Raw genomic sequence first — 21,619 nt, forward strand, 5'->3', positions numbered from 1 at the left:
CTCCATCTTCCGTTTGAGGATGCCCCACAGATGCTCAATAGGATCTAGGTCTGGAGACATGCGTGGCCAATCCATCACCTTTACCCTCAGCTTCTTTAGCAAGGCAGTGGTTGTCTTGGAGTTGTGTTTGGGGTCGTTATCATGCTGGAATACTGCCCTGTGGCCCAGTCTCCGAAGGGAGGGGATCATGCTCTGCTTCAGTATGTCACAGTACATGTTGGCATTCATGGTTCCCTCAATGAACTGTAGCTCCCCAGTGCCGTCAGCACTCATGCAGCCCCAGACCATGACACTCCCACCACCATGCTTGACTGTAGGCAAGACACACTTGTCTTTGTACTTCTCACCTGGTTGCCGCCACACACGCTTGACACCATCTGAACCAAATAAGTTTATCTTGGTCTCATCAGACCACAGGACATGGTTCCAGAAATCCATGTCCTTAGTCTGCTTGTCTTCAGAAAACTGTTTGCGGGCTTTCTTGTGCATCATCTTTAGAAGAGGCTTCCTTCTGGGACGACAGCCATGCAGACCAATTTGATGCAGTGTGTAGCGTATGGTCTGAGCACTGACAGGCTGACCTCCCACCCCTTCAACCTCTGCAGCAATGCTGGCAGCACTCATACGTCTATTTCCCAAAGACAACCTCTGGATATGACACTGAGCACGTGCACCCAACTTCTTTGGTCGACCATGGTGAGGCCTGTTCTGAGTGGAACCTGTCCTGTTAAACCGCTGTATGGTCTTGGCCACCGCGCTGCAGCTTAGTGTCAGGGTCTTGGCAATCTTCTTATAGCCTAGGCCATCTTTATGTAGAGCAACAATTCTTTTTTTCAGATCCTCAGAGAGTTCTTTGCCATGAGGTGCCATGTTGAACTTCCAGTGACCAGTATGAGGGAGTGTGAGCGCGATGACACCAAATTTAACACACCTGCTCCCCATTCACACCTGAGACCTTGTAACACTAACAAGTCACATGACACCGGGGAGGGAAAATGGCTAATTGGGCCCAATTTGGACATTTTCACTTAGGGATGTACTCACTTTTGTTGCCAGCGGTTTAGACATTAATGGCTGTGTGTTGAGTTATTTTGAGGGGACAGCAAATTTACACTGTTACACAAGCTGTACACTCACTACTTTACATTGTAGCAAAGTGTCATTTCTTCAGTGTTGTCCATGAAAAGATATAATCAAATATTTACAAAAATGTGAGGGGTGTACTCACTTTTGTGAGCTACTGTATATATATATATATATATATATATATATATATATATATATATATATATATATATATATATATATATATATAAAATCTGAATTTTTCATATCATCCCAATGTGATATAAAGCACAGAACTCTCCAGGCCAGCTCAGTGCTGTACAGCTATATGCAGAGCAGTTCTGGGTGGTCAAACAGCAGAAGACATGCAAATGGGGTGGCCTAAAAGAAAAGCAGCATTGCACAGGAGAGACTCCAAAGAGCAAGCGTAATGAAGCACAGATACGACTCCATATCTTACTCAACTAATTTCCTTGTTCATGCAAATGCACTCTGTTCTCTTGGTGCAATTTCATGTAATTGTGAGCCACTGACTCGGAGAATGCACGAGAAAGTTTCCACTCTGTTTAGTTTTCATTTCATTTCCCCACCTGACTGAGGCAAGCATGCAAAATGCAGAAATGTTGCTTCAGACATTCACTTTTTGGGAGAATTCTACATAGCCCTTCATATACGTCCAGTATATCGCAGAGCGATCGACTCAACTGTGTACATCATTTCAATGCAATTATCCGAGGTACTGGTAAACTACAACAGTCCTCTCAGGATTGATATTTATAGTTATTTATAGTTAGTTTTAAAACTATGACCAACTTGTCTGTTTTACTAGACACTTACAGTCTCACAATTAGAAAGAACGCATTTGAAAGTAATATTATTTTATACAGGGTTGAAGGAGTTTACACTTATTGATACACTAATACCTCTACTTGAATAATTGTAATGCTTAATTGACAACTTGTTCAATTTTGATTCTTTTCTAACTTTGCTGAATTATTTAAATACACATCGTATATAGTAAAGGTTTGCACATGTAACTTATTTTGCTTAAAAGATCTTCAGAGCGGATCATCGAACATTAGTAAACAGAAATAACCTTACTGCCCTATGACCATACTAATGTTACATAATGTCGGTGATTTATAATAAACTGCACAATGTCAGTTTTAGACTAGCAATCTAGATTGCTTGTAAATTATTATTAGCATTGTTAGAGCACAGCATGGGCTGATGGTCTTGGTTCTGACATTAAGGAAATCAGCTTAGCCGCACCACCATTTTTTTTTTTTACATCCTAAACAATACTACATGTGCATACACTGTTTCTTTCTTATTATACCTCTCTAGTGTGCATATACCACGTTGCAGTCGGCGTCAGGTTTGCATGCAGACCACAGGATGATGAAAAGAGCAAAAGTGCAGAAGATTAAAGTTATAGTTCAGAGGCTACACAGCTGTGCCTTTCATCCCCTTCCACCGACAGCTAAAGCTTTTACTGTGTACAGTAACTACACTGTCTACAGAAAGGATAACAAATCGGGCATTCGTTTCACTGTCCTTATACAAAAGGAAATATTTGTGCCTTTTTGATTTGACTCTCAGTGAAAGAAGTATATTTTTGAGTTTTGTCCGGTATTTCAGTATCTCTCTGCCATCAAGGCCTTGTTTGTGTCCCCCCCCATGTTACAAACTCTGCAAATACCTGATGTACAGAAAAATGTTTAAATCAACATTTTATGTTACACGGATGTGTATGTTTTTTATTTATTTAAAACTGAAAATAATAGGGAGTTTTGTTTATATGGATGGACAATTTGCCTCATTTAACGTTCCATTATGTTAAGAATGTATGAGAATTTCCTGCTGTGAATTTTATCAATGAAGAACATGCAATTTGTTCATTGTTTTTATTTATATGCATGGATTTTATACAGTTCATTTGACTTTTTATATGACACATAAAATGTCCATTTTAAAATGGTTCCATCTCTGTGATCTGTTTACTTAGTGTTTAACTTTAGTGTGAGCATACAATGCATACACTGAATGCATTAATGTTGAGAGTGATATTTTGAGAGAGTGAGTTAGTTAGATACCATGGCAACCATCCAACAGCTTATGTTCCTCATTCTCGCAGATGACGTACTGCATAAATTATGCAGAAACTACACATCAGGAAACACGGCAATCTTCCACAATCTTTTTAATCAGTGCATAATTCAGGCAAATTATATAAAATTATTTTCAATCAGACCTACAATCTGAAGAAATATTTACTGCATTCCCTGTAAATGGTTGATTGGAAGCAATAAAAGTAATAGTTTGGTCATGATGGAAAAAACCCCTCAATATATATAAATCTCCCTCAGTTTTTATTCTTCTGTAAAAATAGCTGCTCCTCCCCCTGGCTTGGTTACAAAAAGGCTCTGCTTTACCAGAGCTGCTCGTCGAGCATGAGGCATGTAGTAACGCTCCTTCACTGTCCGGAGAAAAGAATCCGTCCTTTCAGTGGGTACCATGGAAACAGCACAGCCTCCCCATCCAGCTCCTGTTAACCTGGAACCCACTGCACCAGCCTCTCTGTGGAGAATACCATGTTACAGAGTGTATGCAGTCACCTACAGTACATTAAACTTATGTCAATATTACAGTTTTTTGTTTTCAACAAAAATTTGAAAAATACCAGGAATGTTTTTCATTTCAATTCTGAACATAGGTCCTGAGACAGAAAAGCGTTCAGCCTATTACTGGAGATTGCAGGTTCGCATCATGATGATACCAGATGTCTATGGCTGCGAGTCAAGGGAGCAAAATTGTCTGTGCGGGCGCTCTGGGTGAGAGGAGTGGCACACTCTCTCTCCCCTGTCAACGCTAGCTAATCACGGGCGTCTGTGAGCTCGTGTGTGGAAGATGACGGATACCGTGTTCCTCCAAGTGTGTTACACTGCCCTGTGATGCAGCATGAGAAGCAGTTTGAAGTGGTTGGCTGGCTTCATGTATCATGGAGGAAGCATGTGTTAACCTTCACCCTCAGTAGTTGTGTGTGTGTGTGTGTGTGTGTTGGTTGGGTAAACAAGGCAAAATGTTTTACAAATATATCCAAAAATGACTTGTCTTTGAAGACATGAATTGAAGGAGGGTCTATTTGTCCCAGTTACATTCCCACTGTCCTGCCATCAGGACCATATCCAAGAATGTAATGCGGATTTGACAAAGTATTATAAAATGTGCTATACAATTATAAAAGATGGTCTATTTCATCGGGACATGCATTGTTAAATGACGTGAACTAAATGGGAAATTGAAAAATACACAGTATTATTGGTTTCACATTGGATATCTGTTTCCTTACAGAGAACTGAATAATAACTGGATTTAGGTTCTAATATTTCCTATTATTTATGAACGTATGTTCCTGTTTCCTATTCCTTTTTGTATCAGTCATCAGTACATCATAAATGCAAAGTTGCATCACTCTTTGACCCCCACTTATTTGACATTGCCTAGTTAAACTCTTAACAGTCTTAAGACTTACTGTAAGAAGTTTTGATCTCACTCACCGACAAATGTCCACCAACTGGTCCAGCTCTGTGCAGCTACACTCATACAAGTCTCTGCAGCTAGCATGGCTTTGGTTCATTAGCTCACCAAGCTGCAGAACAGCATCAGCAGGTGCCGAATCACACACAGCCTTGAACTGAAGCACACGTGCCGCTTCGCTGTACACATGCCTGGCCCGCTGGTACAGACTGAAGTGGGTCACTGAAGTAACAAGAGAAACAGGAACTACTGTATTTAATCTAATTACATGTAAATGAAATGCTCAGATGGTCCAGATTCTTATATTCACTATAAGTCCTATATGCCCTTACCATGCTGTGTGTTAGCACTGAGGATATTATCACACAACTGCTGAGCAGTGATTCCCAGCATCTTGCAAATTTCTTCTCTGGTGTAGGGCTCAGGGTGAAGGACTTCCTCCACCAAATCCAGCATCTTGTCCAGACTCGAGCCTAGCTGTGTCTGTAGTTCTCCCAGCTTCTGCAGGCTATTCCACTCCAGGCCTCTGACCGTAGCCAGTATCTGTGAACAGAGCGAACAAGTTTGTCTCTTAATTAGACTTTTTAAGAATTTCTTCAAAAGTATGTACAGGTCATTTAGCTGATTCACTTTTAAAGGTACAGTAAGCTAATCGAAGCTTAATGAACAATAAAATGCAAATAAAATGCAGTGCAATATGATGAACTCCTCACCTTCGTAGCAATACGGCATTCCACCACTCTAATGTTGAAGTGTGACGTGGCTGCCTTGTTCATCTCCACACAACTGTTAGCAATTACAAAGACAGCACCATCTGGGAGCTTCACATCTGTGCTCCTCAGGGGATTGAAATCGATCAGCTTTGCCTTGAGTGATAACCATGTTGAGAAAACAGACAATTCGAAAAACAGACAATTAGAAAACCAACCTAGAAGAAGCAATCTAGAAAATAAAAAACAAACAGGTTTCAGATGCAGTACGATATCATCATATATAAATCATGGCTTTGAAGCTATAAGAGTTGTTAAGATGTAATTACACAAATTGTGTGTACAAGGATGAAAAATAAATACATTACAGTTCCCTCTTCAGCAAGGAAAGATATGGATTGATCCATCCCTCCTCCTTCAGTTCCAATATAGTGTTCACACTTGGCACATGTCTCAGCCAACAATACCTGTCAGGGGAAAAAAGGTAGGATTTTACTTGTGTGTGAACTTTATGCATTTAGCATGTGGTGGAAATAAAAAAAGATAACACTGTATATGGCTATAACAATTTATAGTACAGTGTAGACCACCTACAGCCAACAAACCATCTAAAGACTGTTAACAACCTGCCGAGTGACTCTACCAGTCTATCAACTAATCCGAAAATAAATATCCCAGTCTACTAAAATGTTGACATTTAATAGATCAACCAGTGATCCACTGAGAGCTATAACATGGCTTCCACTAATACACACTATACACCTGGGCTGAAAAAGAGTAAGTAATAGTGACAGAAAACTGCTACAATAAAAACCATATCATCTCCGATTAATGGAAAGACACAAATCTATCCACACACTATAGACTATCAGCTTTCTTCAATTTAGACCAGAGCTATTTTGAATGCGCCACTCTATTTGGTCAGAAGGTGTTAATTAATTAATTAATACACTCATTGTAAAACTGTAGCATTTCTGTAGACATGGAAACTTGCACATCTGATTTGTGGACATTCTACAACCTTAAATTACAGCATGTGATTCTTTAAAGAATAAAAAAAAATCATTATTGGCAAACTGCTGTGGTATAAGACAAATAAAACACTTCAGGGCATGCTGTTACTGGAAGATAATCAGCTTTGGGGCTACATTACACTACCCCATCGTTGAATTTTCTGTCATGTTTTATTCTTTATTTGGAGGACTCAATTTATGGTTGGTATAGTTTATCAAAAATCTACAGATTTGCAGCTTATTTTGGATAGTACCCTTTTGCTTTATTTGGATAGCTTTATTTCATAGCACTTGATGTTTAGTAGATCATTACAGACCATTAACTCTTTTGGTCGGTCTTTTCTAACTTTTATGGATCTTCAAAAAGTGACTCATGCTTTTATCTCTTCTTGTCAGGATTACAGCAACTCTCTCTACACTGGTATTACTCGGACATCTATGGCCTGATTACAATTAGTCCAGAATGCTTGTGCCAGACTCCTGACGTGATGGGTACACAGAAGTGCGAACACATTACCCCTACTCTTGCATCACTACACTGGCCACTGGTGCGCTACAGAACTGATTTCAAAACACTACTAGTTTAAAATTCTCTTAACAATCTAGCTCTGTTATACCTTATGGAGCTCCTATCCATAATAACCCATCTAAAACTGTCAGGTCATGTGATCAAGCGCTACGAACGGTTCCCAGATCTAGCTTGAAGCTTAGGGGTGTGTCACGGAATCCATGTAATGAAGGTTAGGATGGATGCAAGTGCAGATAAGAGCTTTTAATAAAGAGAGGAAGGCAGACAAATCCAAATCATGAGACAATAGCGTGGTCAAGAAACAGCCAATGGGCCAGGCGATCTGTAAATAGGTGTGAACTAGGCAAGGCAAGAATTGAGAACGAGGAACAAGAAGCAAGATCAAAGAACATGAAACAAAACGAGGAACAGGGTACAAACGCTTTGTACGGTGATAACACTCAATACTTCGCAAAGAGTGAATTATTCAAAAGTACTTTTAAACTGTGGTGTGATTTTGTGTGAGATTGGATGCAGGTGTGCATAGAATGAATGAGTGTTCTGGGAATTGCAGTTCGTGGCGGCCATGTTTGTAGGCCGCAGTGCAGGATGGGTCATTGGTTTGCTGTGATATGACAAGGTGATTGTGCTTTTGCTGTGGCTGGCTCTAAGCTTTGGAATAGCCTGCCTATACACATTAGAACTGCTCCTATTTGAACTATTTTTAAGTCAAAGTTAAAAACTTATTTATTTTTCTTGCCACTTGACCAGTCATAGAGATTGTTATGGAAAGACTGTTACAATATTAGGATTCCTTTTGATATTTCTATTTTAGCTTTTGTAACTATTGTTGTACAGCACTTTGGTCAACCTATGTTGTTTTTAAATGGTGCTATATACACATGAACTTGACATTGACATCAACTTATCCCTAATCCCATGTTTTGACATTTTGAGAAGCCCTTGTTAAACTGGTTAATGATTCAGTCTATAGATGGTTTTTATAGAAGCCACAGCAGACAGTGTTACCTAATAATGTAATAAACATAGGAAATTCAAGACTAAAAGAGTTGATAAGAGGTTCTGTTTTACTTTGGAGACAGACTTTTGGTTGGCTTCCATTGTGACCAGGCCAGCACAGCACACCAGAGCGCTGGAACTAGACAGGCCTGAACTAGCTGGAATCGTTCCATCTACAACACACCGAATCCCAGCCAGAGAAGACAAGTTCAGCTGTTCCTGAAATGTTGAAAATCGTGAAACACAAATCAATGGTTTTAAATGTTAGACTTGTAAATGCACTCTAATGATGAGCTATTTTATCTGCTTCTCTCACCTGAATACCTTTGACTCCACAAAGGAAGTAATAATGCCATTGAGGATTCTCTTGGTCTATGGTGATTTCACAGGCAGACACTGTGAAGTCCCTGTACAAAAAAATAAACCCATCAAAATTATTGAACAAAATTATTTAACAGTGCCTTAGTCAAATGAGCATGACTCTCCCCGGAACCAGGTACACTTACTTGTATTTGGGGTCAGTGTTGGACAGTTGGATTGTCTGAGAGTTGTTCACAGACACAGCTGCAAGGATATTCTGCTCGATAGCCATAGGGAGGACGGCATAACCGCAGTAGTCTATGTGTTCGCCTGTAATGGATTTAATCTAATATAATCAGTGCTATCCGTTACATTATGTATTGCTAGCATGTATATGAGAGACAAATTATAACCAACCTATTAAATTCACTCTGCCAGGAGCACATGCATAAAACAGAGGACTTTCTTCATATTTTCCAGTAAATGCAGTTTTGAGTTTCTGTAGTCTGTAATGGAGAAATATACAAATAAACTAAGTTTTTAAGTTAATCTTTTTTTTTAATTATAATTGCAGATGCATATATTTGCACAAGGTGACATGTTGAGTAAAATGCACATTTTGCAGTGGCAATAAATAAATAAAAAAAATAAAAATAAAGAAAACTCATTGAAGGTTTGTGTGACATCTTTTGGGGCCTGCGGCAGATACAAAATGGCAAGGAGCCAGTTTACTCTTTTCGCTTTCTTGCATCCTTGAGGTGTTCAAGAAGTGATGTGAAGCAGCAGAGTCCAAGCATGCAGCACTCATCATGATGCCCCTTCACCTTGCATCTGTGGCCCTACTGTACTTTTGCATAAGGGCCAAAGTGTTTAGCCATATACATATAACCCTACTAACATAACTGAGTATTAGGTCAAATCCCAGCATTGCCACCAAGCTACCACTGTTGGATGGTCAAATATACCTGTCTCAACAGACACATGAGCAAGTTAACACATCACAAGAACACATATTTTGGTTACATTTGTTTCTATAATGTCTGGAGGGAAACACGTACGAAGCTTCTACTTACTTTTCTTTTTTGTTGCTGGTTTACTAGTGTAGTGCACATTAGTAGTCTTACTGCCATCTACTGCTGATAATTGGTAGATACAAGGGCTGACAAAAGATTTCAAACAAATTTGTCCTGGGGTCTCTTTGTACTGTACATTTGTTATACTAAGCCGCTTTTCCACAGCAGGAACTTTCCCCAGGAACTAGGGACTTGGGAGGTACTCTGTGTGTTTCCACCGCAGGGACCAGGGTCTAAATTAAGTTCCGGGTAAAATATTTAGCCCTTGTAAAGTCCCTACTTGGGAGGTGGTACTTTTTCAAAAGCCAGGAACTTTGGGGGGGGTGGGACTTGGGGGGTGGGACTTGGGTGCTGAACATGCTGATTGGTTGAGTGCATGCAGCATTTTATTTCAACCACCATTTTTAAAAGTCTGTTGCAGTGCGAAGAGTAACAGTTGTTTATTGCGATTCGAAGCAACACAGATACTTTAGCCACTGGCTAAAGAATAAGCCATTCTTTTATCAAAAGGAATGGACAAAATCAAGAAAAAACAAACTGGTATTTTTGAGTATCCCTTGTCTTTTTTGTTGTATTGTAAGACAGTTGTATGCTGGTTAACAATGGACACTCGATTCTGTTGAGTTGTATTAACAGATTAATAAGGAGATTGTAAAACTAAAACCTGCATAATAGACTACCAGCAAATTGAGACTTTTTCTTTGCTTTGGGCTTTTCAGCGTATGACAGAGAAGAAAAACATTTAAAGTAGCACGGTGGTTCATGGTTCACTAGTCAACACCTGGCTGATTCCACAACTGTGGTGCTGATGGCATTGGATATTAAGGATTCTAATGATATACGTTTTTTTTTAAATATTGATTAATACATTTATTTTCAGTCTTTAATTTGGGCAACATATGTATACTTTCAAATTGGCTACATCATTCAATAGCACACCATCACTGAATATAAAAGAAAATGAATAAAAAAAACACAATTTCATGTTCTTCTTTCCATGATCTTCAGAAAATTCTGACTTGTGGAATATTCCAAATATTACATAGGGGTGAATTTTTCAAAACCTGTAATAATCATGGAAAAGGGTGTTTCAAGCATGGGATGTATTTTAATGATTATAAATTAAGATAAAGTGTCGTTTTAGTGGGCTGGTTTATGCAAAAGTGCTGCAGATAGATTTTTATTAACGTTTTAATATATTTTTCTGAAACATGCACTTAGGTGATTGTTAAAACACTGTATCTATATGTTTAAAACGCCTTTTACCTTTACATGCTTATTTGTAAACGTGATATCAGTGGGACACGAATACTATTTCGTATTTACTTTAACACACCTAAACGAGCAAATGGGGAAAAAAAGTGCAGAGCAGAAATACCTCAGGAAACTCTTACTGATATTATTACAAATAAAGATCAGAAACACTTTTTTCGTTTGATTTGAGCAAATTAACTTTTTTTTTGGGGGGGGGGGGGGGGGGGGGGTGAAACGGAAACGGTTTAACTGCTAGGGAAAATACTGCTAGTGCGTACATTTTAATGTCATGTGACAGGAATATCATCACGTGTATTGTACAGCAAAACACACCAGGGGGAAAACCTGAACTCGACAGTATATAGATTATACTGTATATAGACTGTTGTTTCTTAGTAGTTTGATGAAATGAATTGTTTGATTTATGCACCGTCGTCTTTGTGTATTGTGAGGATTAACTAACACCAATGACATGATTTATAGCTAGGAATCTGGATAATATGAGCCATGTCGTCTGTATATTCTCTCTCCACTTATATGAAAGACTAATATTTTAAAAAGGAAAAATGTATGCGAGAGTAGGTTTTGACGTAATTGTAATTGCGTATGTCTAAGTTGACAGAAACTTTAACACACAATTTCATTGCATTACTTACGGGAATAAAGTAGGCTTGACGTTGGACGTTCGATATTCGCGGATATGCGGAAATTAAGGGACCGTCTCTAAAGTTACATACGACATTGTTATACACGTTTCTAACTTCAATAGCATTTGAAGGGAATGATGTACAGTCACACAGCCAACTGGAAAGTGTTCAACTAGGTGTCAGGTATGACGCAAACCTTTTAGATTTTTGATATTTATCAAAATAAGCTATTAACTCATATGTAAATTAGACATGAATTTCACTGCAGAATGGGCCCATACACAAAATATACCATAATTTAAAGCTCAATTGCATTTGAAGGGAATGATGTACAGTCACAAAACCAACTGTATAGTTGGTTATATGACTGTAAGTCATTCCCTTCAAATGCTATTGAAGTTAGAAACGAGTTTAACAATGTCGTATGTAACTTTAGAGACGGTCCCTTAATTTCCGCATATCCGCGAATATCGAACGTCCAACGTCAAACCAACTTTATTCCAGTGCATTACTTTTGCATATGCACATTAAGTCAGTGGAGAGGAGTCGCTACTTGGGGAAGTTAACTTACCTGTCGTTGTCTCTGAGCAGGACCTTGATTTTTGGTGGATTTACTTCCATTAGGACACAGGTGATATATCGCAGATACTCTACAATCCGTCTTCTTAAAACTGGAGCAGTTTTATCAGGTGACGATCATATCCGGAACATACTTCCAGCTATACGGAAGAAGAGGACTTCATTCAAAAAGCGTTGGGTCGCTAGCAGAAGTTACACAGATCTGGGAGCAGTTTCATTCTCTCAAGTAGCGCACTGATTATGATAAGAGATAGCACACATCTGACCAGGGATCAGAGCAAATAGCAGGGCTTCTGCGCATGCGCCTTATACGGTGATTTATTTTTGAAGCGCGGAGGATTGTGGGAGTGTTTCGGCCCTATTCACCGGTCAAAATGTCTGACATGGAAGATGATTTCATGTGCGACGATGAAGAGGATTATGACCTGGTAAATGAGCTAACCTACATAGTTTTACACGCATGCTGCGTACTGTCGCTAATATTTTCTCTTTCTTACAGTTAGCGCGAGACAATAATGCTAACATGTTAGCGTGCTAGCAGGTATCCAGGTTATCTCTCTGACTGGACAGCCAGCTACCGCATACTGAGTCGCTAGCCTAGCTAGCTTAGTGTTGATCATGTTTTAGCTTGGATTGTGTTCAGTTAGCTGCTCAACCTGTTTATTTAGCAAAATTTGACTAAAAGAACTGTGGTTATATAGTCATGAAGTTTGTAATCTGTCTCGTTGAGCCGCTACATTGTGCAGTGTTACAGCAAGCTAAACGCTTGCTAGCTAGTTAGTTAGTTAGCCCCGTGCAGCCAGAGAGCTGTCACTGCCTCAATCCGCCATGTCTAAAGTGAAATAATAATCTAGTAAATAATTATTTTATATAGTATCGTGGCTACACTGATACTGGGAGTTAAACTGATGATGTACGGACATAATGCGATACATGGACAGTAAGACCATCCACTCCAGTGACGTTAACTATACGCTTTTATTATTATTATTATTATTATTATTATTATTATTATTATTATTATACACTTTATTTCTGCCCCACCATGCATATATTTAAAATGCACTTTTAAGTGCTTTTTGTTGTGATGTACAAAACAGGAATAAACAAGTGGCATTTTTAACCAGATATGAGTAGTAGTAGTAGTAGTAATAATAATAATAAAAATCATAATCTTCAGTAACCACTTTATCCTGGTCTGGGTTGCAGTGGATCCAAAACTTATTCCAGGAACACTGGGCCTGAGGTGCAAATACACCCTGGATGGGATGCCAGTCCATCTCGGGACACTGTACACACTCACACACTCACACACACACACACTCTTACACACAGGGCCAGTTTGGTGTAGCCAGTCTACCTACCGACATATTTTAGTGAGAAGGGAGGAAATCAGAGAACCTGGAGGAAACCAGAGGAAGCCCACACAGGCACGTGTAGAATATGTGAATCACCACACAGATGGTAGCGTGAGCTCAGGGTTCAGCCGGGAGCTGTGAGGTGGCTACGTTACCTGCTGTCTTGTTGCCATTAGTCAAAAATAAAAATGGTAAAATAGGCAAATAATAATAATGAAATTAATAATAATATTGAAAGAAAGAAGAAACTTTAAAAATATATACTAGGAAGTCTGCAGAAATAGAATAAAAGTGCAACAGTTAAAGTAATATAAAGTAATGTGCAAGAAAAAAGTAATGCGAGTGAATAAGTGTTCTTAGCAGCTCTTAACTGTGATCATTTTGAAGTCTGACGTTTAATGGTAATGTGTCGTGTCATTTTGTGAGTGGAAGTGAATTAGATTTACATTTTCCACATCTGAGCCGTAGGAATAAGTCTATACAATGCTATGAATGTGTGTTTATTTGCTAAAAATAAACACCACCTAAACCTAGTTTTAGTTATTATAGTTATAATCCTATTTTACTGTTCGCTTACATTAACTAGCTTTAATTCAAATATCTATTGTATTGAAATGTTTAGTAGCTGGATAATGTTTCTGAAATGTGCTGTATGCGTAAATGTTTTGTTTGCACTAAATTTAAGAAGCGTACTGTTTCCAGTAGTCTCGCGGATCACTGTGATGTTTGTTTTGCTATAAATCTTCATTGGGAATTGAGTGGAGTGAGGATGTTTGACTAGTGGCACCAAAATCCTGCCTCCTCTTTACAGATGCTCTACATTTTGACAAGACAGATTTGACTCGAATTGAATATTTTAGTTTGAATTGTTTGCAGGTTTTGCGTGCAGTGGATGTATCTGACATGCAGTGTGCTGGGACTTTACAAGCGAGCTGCTTCACACGGCAATGGGATGCTAAAACATGCTCGATGATAATCTTCATAGCTGATGTGTTTGTACTCTGTTTTAATTTCAGGAGTACTCCGAGGACAGCAACTCTGAGCCAAATGTTGATCTGGAGAATCAGTACTATAATTCTAAAGCCCTAAAGGAAGATGATCCCAAAGCTGCTTTGAGCAGCTTTCAGAAGGTAAAGCAGCACTCAGTTATTTATATGGCTTATTTATGCTTGAAAGATTCATAATATATACCCTAGGTTATCTTTATATGTAAGGGATAATCCATGGCTAGGTGTGCATTACATGATGTTTACGCGAGACGTGGAGGCAAAGAAACACCCGACGTGAAGCGGAGTGCATTAAAATGGTGTAAAGCACACACAGCCGTGGATTATCCTGCTTATACCATGGTCACTTGCCAGCATTGACATGTTAAAGCTGTTTGACGTGCAAAATTTGATTGAACGGATAAAAATGACGGTTCATTTTCGTTAGTTATTTTATTACAATTCTGCCCGCTCTAAATCATACATGGAGATAAACATGCATAGTGCGATAAGATGACATTTGTTTGATTTGAATTATGATAAATAGTTACTAGCGAGAGAGACGTAATGTGCGTATGTGAATTACCTGCGTCTGTGCTGCATCTCTCTACTAATAACGAAGTGCTGAATTGTTTATAGGCGGTGCATTAATTTAGAAAGGTGATTAAACTGACTGGAACTACCTGTGTGTTATACAGTTTGAATAGACACCTTCCAATCAGAGTGAAGTATAAATCTGTATATACATTGTGTATTATTCATGGATAATCTGGGTTCTTGTGTGTGTAATACAGTGTACATATCTCTTGCGTATATATTTATGACTAATACTTGCATATACTATTTATTATTTTTTTTTATAACTTATTATAGTTTGTGTATAATCTAGTGTAATTACCATTCATATTATTATTTGCTCAATAGCTACTGCACACATATACAGTAAATAAATAAACAAGGCTATGAGCAGTGAATGTGTATATAATATTCAACCTGAACATTGTTCGGTTGCATAATGCACTTCTGGTAGATGCTGAACTGCATTTCATTGCTGAGTACCTGTACTGTGCAATCACAATAAAGATGTCTCAATCGATAAAGTTTGCATTCTTATCTGAACTCTAGGTGCTGGAGCTGGAGGGTGAAAAAGGAGAATGGGGTTTCAAAGCATTAAAACAGATGATTAAAATAAATTTTAAGCTGGTAAGAAGGAAGGATAACAGACTTTACTTTGGAATTTTTTGAAAATGTTTTAATAATGGCTGATTTAAATATTTGATCCTTTTCCCTCCCAATTTTTATTTCCATTCAGACAAACTTCCCGGAAATGATGAACCGATACAAACAGCTCTTGACGTATATACGAAGTGCTGTCACAAGGAACTACTCTGAGAAATCCATCAACTCTATTCTTGATTACATTTCAACCTCCAAACAGGTATTGTCTCCATGGTAACGCTTTTGAATATCTTAAGCGTCAACATTAATACACCTTAAATAGCTTTAACAGTGTAACTAACACTTGCGTTGATCTTGATTACCAGCATAAATACATGTTCATGCCATGAATTATTTCATTTAAATCTAGCTCTTCCACGATCATTTAGTGTAGAAGCATGTTGTAATATTAGGTTGAGGTGTAAACATCTGATTAATCTCGTATGTGTATAGGATTCGTTTGGGTGAGTTAATTAACCCGCTAGTAAAGGGCTTCAGTTTAACGGTGTTCATTCACTGCTCAGCTTCAGCTCACACAGCTTAACCAGCTCAATACCTGACATTATTTACTACGACTGGATTATATGAAACACTAGAACTATTCTTTCTAGATTTTTCTTCTTGAAAAACTTTTAGTGCATTAATATCTTGAGTATAATTTTTTTTCAACAGTGTGTTTTAATTAAAACACACATCTTAAATTCGAGTGCACACGGTTGTTGCATTCTAATGTACATGTTTATCTGAAATTCGATGTCTATTCAAGGTTTAAATTTTAAGTTCACAGCCCTAGAGCTGACGGGAACAGAAGCAGTGTGAAGGGCTAAAATGTTGGTGACAGTCATTCTTCCAACAAATATGCATGAAAACACAATGGGAATATTGAAGGCAGCAACAATGATAGAGGTCATGTCCGTATATTGCAAATTATCGTGACAGGCCTATTTAAATCAATAATGACCAATATGAACCAGCACATTCAATAACATGTTTGAGGGTATTAACTGGCAAAATTCAGAAGTAAGGCTGAAAAATAAGTTCCAGTATTTCCACCCGCAGATCAGAGTTAATAAATTATCAGCATTACGATGCAAGCGGTTAATTAAATTTTCTTCCAGTAACTTATACTAACTAGTCGTGGATTGAATAAACGATTTAATGTATTTAATTAACATTTATACAAAAGTGCTTTTTAAAATTTTTTTATACAAATAACATTTTATACAACAATGAATAATTTAACGTTCTTTATCATTACGTACGTTTTTGTAAAGAAAAGTCCAACAATTTTTTATTTTTTATTTGAATGAATGCAGTAAATAATTAGTTAGTTGGTAACCTTGATGTGTAAAGTGTTACAGTTTCCTTAATTAATGTGTTTAAAATGAAATGCTGTGAATTCAGAGAAACTTGGTGGAAAAGAAACATGTTTGTGAATTTCTTGTTGCTTCCCCTTTACAGATGGACTTGCTTCAAGAATTTTACGAGACGACTCTAGAAGCATTAAAGGATGCCAAAAACGACAGGCTGTGGTTTAAAACTAATACAAAGGTATTTATGATGATTTCTTAAACACTTATCATGACCAGTAAAACCTAGACCACACAATTTAAAAGAACTACTTTTTACTTATCCATAAACATGAACGAATTGAATAATTCTGTTGCATTTCCAATGTATAAATTATAAAATGCTAAAAGCGTGTTCTTCTGCTCAATCCAGTTAGGCAAGTTGTACTTGGAGAGAGAAGAGTTTGGAAAACTTCAGAAAATTCTCAGGCAGCTGCACCAGTCATGTCAGGTAAAAGAGCACAGATGTGGAAACTGTAAGTTTAGATGAGGTGTCATTTGATTGTAATTGTTCCATTGTCTTTGTGAAGACTGATGATGGTGAAGATGATCTGAAGAAAGGCACACAGTTGCTGGAGATTTACGCTTTGGAAATTCAGATGTACACAGCTCAAAAAAACAACAAGAAGCTGAAAGCTCTGTATGAGCAGTCTTTACACATCAAGTCAGCAATCCCACATCCACTCATCATGGGAGTCATCCGAGGTAATTTCTCCTCTAATGTCTACAGGCTGTCCCAAAAGTCTCCATATATAGGGGGAAAATGTAACTTTATTTAAAAATATCCACTACATGGCTGCCATTTCTTTGTAAACACACACACAGAGTCGTCTCTCCTACTCATGATGAACTCATGTTAACGTGTCTGGTGTTATGCATGTAATTGCATGTCTGTTGCAACCTTTGTGACCGCTTCCTGAACCAGCCATGGGAATGATTTCAATACATTCTTTGTCAAAGGCATTTTCAAAGGCTATTTGAGGGAGGAAAAAAAAATCATATATTATAAGTATGAAACATTTTGCTAAAAAGTGTTAATTTTCCTTATGTATGGAGACTTTTGGGACACCATGTAACTCTTCTGTACTAAATCGATTACTCAAATACAGTTATAACAACAAAGAAATTATGTTCCCTCACTGTGACTACCTAAATTACAGTCTCCCATTTTCTGCTGTGTGTGTGTGCTCACACTCTGATCTAGAATGTGGTGGAAAAATGCACTTAAGGGAGGGAGAGTTCGAGAAGGCGCACACAGACTTTTTTGAAGCGTTCAAAAATTACGACGAATCCGGAAGCCCCAGACGAACTACGTGTTTAAAGTACTTGGTCTTGGCCAACATGCTGATGAAGTCAGGAATAAACCCATTTGATTCTCAAGAGGTAATGAACAATATAATATAGGGTCTTTGTGTAGCTAGTTTGTGGTGTGATTTTTCTAAAATGTTGTTTTGTGGCTAGGCAAAACCTTACAAGAACGATCCAGAAATTCTAGCAATGACGAACTTGGTAAGGTAAGGCAGCTTAAAGATAAAGAATTAATTACATAACACAAATTACATAAGCTTCCCAGACAAAAAAAAAATTCGTAACACTTGCTGTAATATCAGCACTAGGGTTACTCGTCAGAAGGTCGGGAGTTCAACCCTCAGCACAACCAAGCTGCCACTGTTGGGCCCTTGAGCAAGGCCCTTAATCCTATCTGCTCCAGGGGCGACGTATCATGGCTGACCCTGTGCACTGACCCCTGCTTCCTAACTGCTGTTCCACAACCTAATCCCATTTTTGCACAGAAGCATTCATTGTACAGGCTGTTGTGGCACGCCAGCAAATACGGTGACTTCTTTTGACTGGACGGATGTCTTCTCATTACACCAAATACTAGAATACCCTTTAGCCATTGTGTGATGTACTTCCCCCAATACTATCTCAGTATTCATGCGTTATATACGCCTCAGTGTTTGGACATCAACTGGAGATTCGGCTTTTATACCAAGTTACATTTGTCCAGATGCACAATATATTAACGTTGTACTATAAGGTGCTGTTGTAGGTGGATGTGACTTTTTTTTTTTTTTTTGTCCAGGGAGCTTATTACAGTTTGTGTTGCATATAATTTAATATCATGAAATAATTATATCAAAATGTCTTCATTCATTCTGAAAGCCAGTTGTCATTTCTGATGTATATCATAGTAGTGTTTTGTTAATTTTTTTTGTTTGTTTGTTTCATTACAGTGCCTACCAGAACAATGACATCACAGAGTTTGAGAAAATCTTGAAGACGAATCACAGTAACATAATGGATGACCCCTTCATCAGAGAACATATTGAAGGTGAGTCTGACTTGTAACTCTAAAGGAAATAAATACTTTGATCCCCCACTTAGTGAATGTGAATGAACATCCATCTTCTGTTTTTATTTTTCTCTCTAGAGCTGTTACGGAACATAAGAACGCAAGTGCTCATCAAATTAATTAAGCCTTACACTAGGATACACATACCTTTCATTTCAAAGGTAATGTGTTTTCTGTAGAATTTAATTCTGTTGTTGAAAGTTCAATTATTGTGTCTTGACCTGGTGGCTATTTTTCTGCAGGAACTAAACATTGATGTTGTGGATGTGGAAAGCTTGCTTGTGCAGTGTATATTAGACAAGTAAGTTGTCATGACATTTATATTTTATATACACTGCCAGTCAAAAGTTTGGAGACACTTGACTGAAATGTTTCTCATGATGTTAAAAAGCTTTTGATCTGAAGGTGTATGATTAAATGTTTGAAATCGGTCTTGTAGACAAAAATATAATTGTGCCAACATATTCATTTCTTTCATTAGAAAACTAACATTTTATTTACAAAAAATATATTTTTTAATGGATGACTTGGAGTGAAAAAAATATTCAGAAAAACAGCCAATAAGCATCCAGCATAGGTGGGAACTCCTTTTAGTACTGTTTAAAAAGCATCTCAGGGGAATTCCTCAAGAATTCGGTTGAGAAAATGCCAAGAATACATTTCTGGAAATTCTAGGCAAAAAGGGTGTCTACTTTGAAGATGCTAAAATACTAAATTATTTTTATTTATTTTGGATTTTTTATCATAACATAATTCGCATAGTTCCATTTGTGTTATTCCAGAGTTTTAATGACTTTATTATTATTATTATTATTATAAAATGTGGGGAAAAATGAAAGTTTCTAAACTTTTGACCGGAAGTGTATAAAAACAAAACAAATATTCCTATACATCGGAAAGGATATATTTGTGTAGAAATTGTGTGAAACATAAGATTGGTATATGCTTATTATTTACTGGTATGTTACGATTGATGTAATGTTTCAGCACAATCAATGGCCGCATTGACCAGGTCAACCAGCTGTTGGAGCTTGATCACCAGAAGAGAGGTGGTGCTCGATATACAGCCCTAGACAAATGGACCAATCAGCTGAATTCACTCAACCAGGCCATTGTCAGTAAACTGGCTTGAGTGACTACTCGAGACCCTGAAAAACAGTCTATTCACCAGACATCCAGATGGCTCAAAGGGCTGTCAGAGACACCAACTCCTTTCAGGTCTTAAATCCTCTGATCACTGAATGACATGAAGTGTGCGCTTAATCTGGCTAGTTTGTGTTTTGCAGCAGCTGATACTTAAAACCTAACAGCTTTTAAGCCCCAAACAACACCGAAATGCCCAAAGAAAATCTGCTGTTCTGAATCCTTCAAGTCTGTTCTTTAGACTGTATTGGAGTTATCTTGGAAGGTGTTATTTTAATCACATGTTTTGACATTTGGTTATAGCAAACATTTGAAAGGTATTCCTTTTTACCTTTTTACTTTTTTTAATGGAGGTATGGTCATGCTCTGTAATAAAAAGGAAGAATGTTTTTCTGTTGAACACTGTCAAAGCATGATTTGTTTTTGCTTAAAGATCCACTTTCCAAGGTTTAGGAAGATGAACTATGGCACCACTGAATAAAGTAATTGCTCAAGTTTCTGGTTTTAACAAATAAATAAGATTCGGGTGAGTTTAGAAAAAAGACTGAACCTCTAAGATGGTCGAGTCATAGCATGAGAATACATATTAATGAATCGCAGTTAAATTACTGCTACATTGAAGTTGAAACCTCACCCCTGGTCATAACTTGTGTTCTGTTGTTTCATATTTGAACAATAAATAAAGGGATGCATTTGTTGCTTCGGAAAATACCTGAAATGTATGTTGTATATGGGAGAAGGAGTGAAAATTTACATTTGTGAACTGTATGTTTTATGAAAATTTATGTTTGAAAATGTAAGAATGCATTGTTTTAATAGATTTATGGCACTGGTTCCAAAAGTGAGGCCTATGATTGATCGATATCCAAGAAGCATTTTGCCTGGTCACTGAATGGGCTGATAAATAATGTAGACTTGCCTCTAATGTGGACTGTTGCAGGAATAATATGACGTATGGTTCCATTAAGTAGGCAGAATATTATTTTACATATTTAAATAATGACCCTGGTAATCTTTACTGGGGGGCTGAGGAATTAATTTCACAGTAAAAGGTGGTCTTTGGCTATAAAGAAAGTTATAGAGATCCCCTGATTTATGGGCTATGATACTGTATTTATTTATTTATTTATTTTGCCAAGGGTTCATTCATAGCCAAACATAGTACAGTGCCAAAGCAAAATACCTGAGGAAAACAGAAATGAATGAAAACTGGTATACAAATCACTTACAACACCCCTCCTCTCAAAACAAATTAAAGAACAAAAACAAATATACAAAAACACCAGAATGTGAGCATACATTCTTACATCACGCATTTTAGTAGCTTTTTGTTAGCGGAAGCGGACAAATTTTAATATATATATATATATCCCAATATCTTTTTGAAAAAGGGGGAGATTCATTTTTTTAAATCACCTTACATTTATGGATAAAATACTTGTCAATTCAAGTAATTACGTTGCATAGAAAAATATTAATTTTCCTATTGCTTTTCGAAAG

The 21,619-nt window shown here is 37.5% G+C and overlaps 2 protein-coding genes across 5 annotated transcripts; one reads left to right on the plus strand and one right to left on the minus strand.

Moving 5' to 3' along the window:
* Window positions 1-3,252: 3,252 nt before the first annotated feature.
* galk2 (galactokinase 2) lies at window positions 3,253-11,837 on the minus strand. Of its 2 annotated transcripts, XM_053641676.1 has the most exons (11): window positions 9,230-9,475; window positions 8,889-9,121; window positions 8,574-8,662; window positions 8,363-8,486; window positions 8,173-8,263; window positions 7,929-8,075; window positions 5,684-5,782; window positions 5,319-5,471; window positions 4,938-5,148; window positions 4,626-4,827; window positions 3,253-3,645 (listed from the first exon to the last, which is right to left on the minus strand). In XM_053641676.1, the coding sequence occupies exons 2-11, from the start codon at window positions 8,951-8,953 to the stop codon at window positions 3,438-3,440; spliced, it is 1,389 nt and encodes a 462-aa protein (XP_053497651.1). In that variant the 5' UTR covers window positions 8,954-9,121; window positions 9,230-9,475; the 3' UTR covers window positions 3,253-3,437. The 2 variants fall into 2 exon arrangements, with proteins under 2 accessions (XP_053497651.1, XP_053497652.1); XM_053641677.1 differs by lacking the exons at window positions 8,889-9,121; window positions 9,230-9,475 and adding an exon at window positions 11,702-11,837.
* On the plus strand, window positions 11,574-20,519 carry cops2 (COP9 signalosome subunit 2). 3 transcript variants are annotated; one of them, XR_008387687.1, is made up of 13 exons: window positions 11,574-11,761; window positions 14,084-14,197; window positions 15,179-15,256; window positions 15,366-15,491; window positions 16,733-16,822; window positions 16,994-17,071; window positions 17,151-17,325; window positions 17,825-18,003; window positions 18,082-18,134; window positions 18,858-18,955; window positions 19,055-19,076; window positions 19,219-19,277; window positions 19,964-20,029. XR_008387687.1 is itself a non-coding variant. In XM_053641674.1 (13 exons), the coding sequence occupies exons 1-13, from the start codon at window positions 11,651-11,653 to the stop codon at window positions 20,106-20,108; spliced, it is 1,389 nt and encodes a 462-aa protein (XP_053497649.1). In that variant the 5' UTR covers window positions 11,585-11,650; the 3' UTR covers window positions 20,109-20,519. The 3 variants fall into 3 exon arrangements, 2 of the variants coding, with proteins under 2 accessions (XP_053497649.1, XP_053497650.1); XM_053641674.1 differs by having other exon boundaries at window positions 11,585-11,761; window positions 19,055-19,137; window positions 19,964-20,519; XM_053641675.1 differs by lacking the exon at window positions 11,574-11,761 and adding an exon at window positions 11,998-12,137 and having other exon boundaries at window positions 19,055-19,137; window positions 19,964-20,519.
* The last annotated feature ends 1,100 nt before the right edge of the window (window positions 20,520-21,619 follow it).

Source organism: Ictalurus furcatus, chromosome 14 (assembly GCF_023375685.1).
Source record: "Ictalurus furcatus strain D&B chromosome 14, Billie_1.0, whole genome shotgun sequence".
NCBI lineage: Eukaryota > Metazoa > Chordata > Actinopteri > Siluriformes > Ictaluridae > Ictalurus > Ictalurus furcatus.

Coding starts and splice junctions, on each gene's coding strand:
- cops2 (XM_053641674.1), top strand. CDS start 11,651: ATGCACATTAAGTCAGTGGAGAGGAGTCGCTACTTGGGGAAGTTAACT. Junction 15,492..16,732: donor ACATTTCAACCTCCAAACAG/GTATTGTCTCCA, acceptor TCCCCTTTACAG/ATGGACTTGCTTCAAGAATT. Junction 18,135..18,857: donor GCAATGACGAACTTGGTAAG/GTAAGGCAGCTT, acceptor GTTTCATTACAG/TGCCTACCAGAACAATGACA.
- galk2 (XM_053641676.1), bottom strand. CDS start 8,953: ATGCTTGGACTCTGCTGCTTCACATCACTTCTTGAACACCTCAAGGAT. Junction 8,663..8,888: donor GATGCAAGAAAGCGAAAAGA/GTAAACTGGCTC, acceptor TCTCCATTACAG/ACTACAGAAACTCAAAACTG. Junction 8,076..8,172: donor GTGGAGTCAAAGGTATTCAG/GTGAGAGAAGCA, acceptor TCAACATTTCAG/GAACAGCTGAACTTGTCTTC.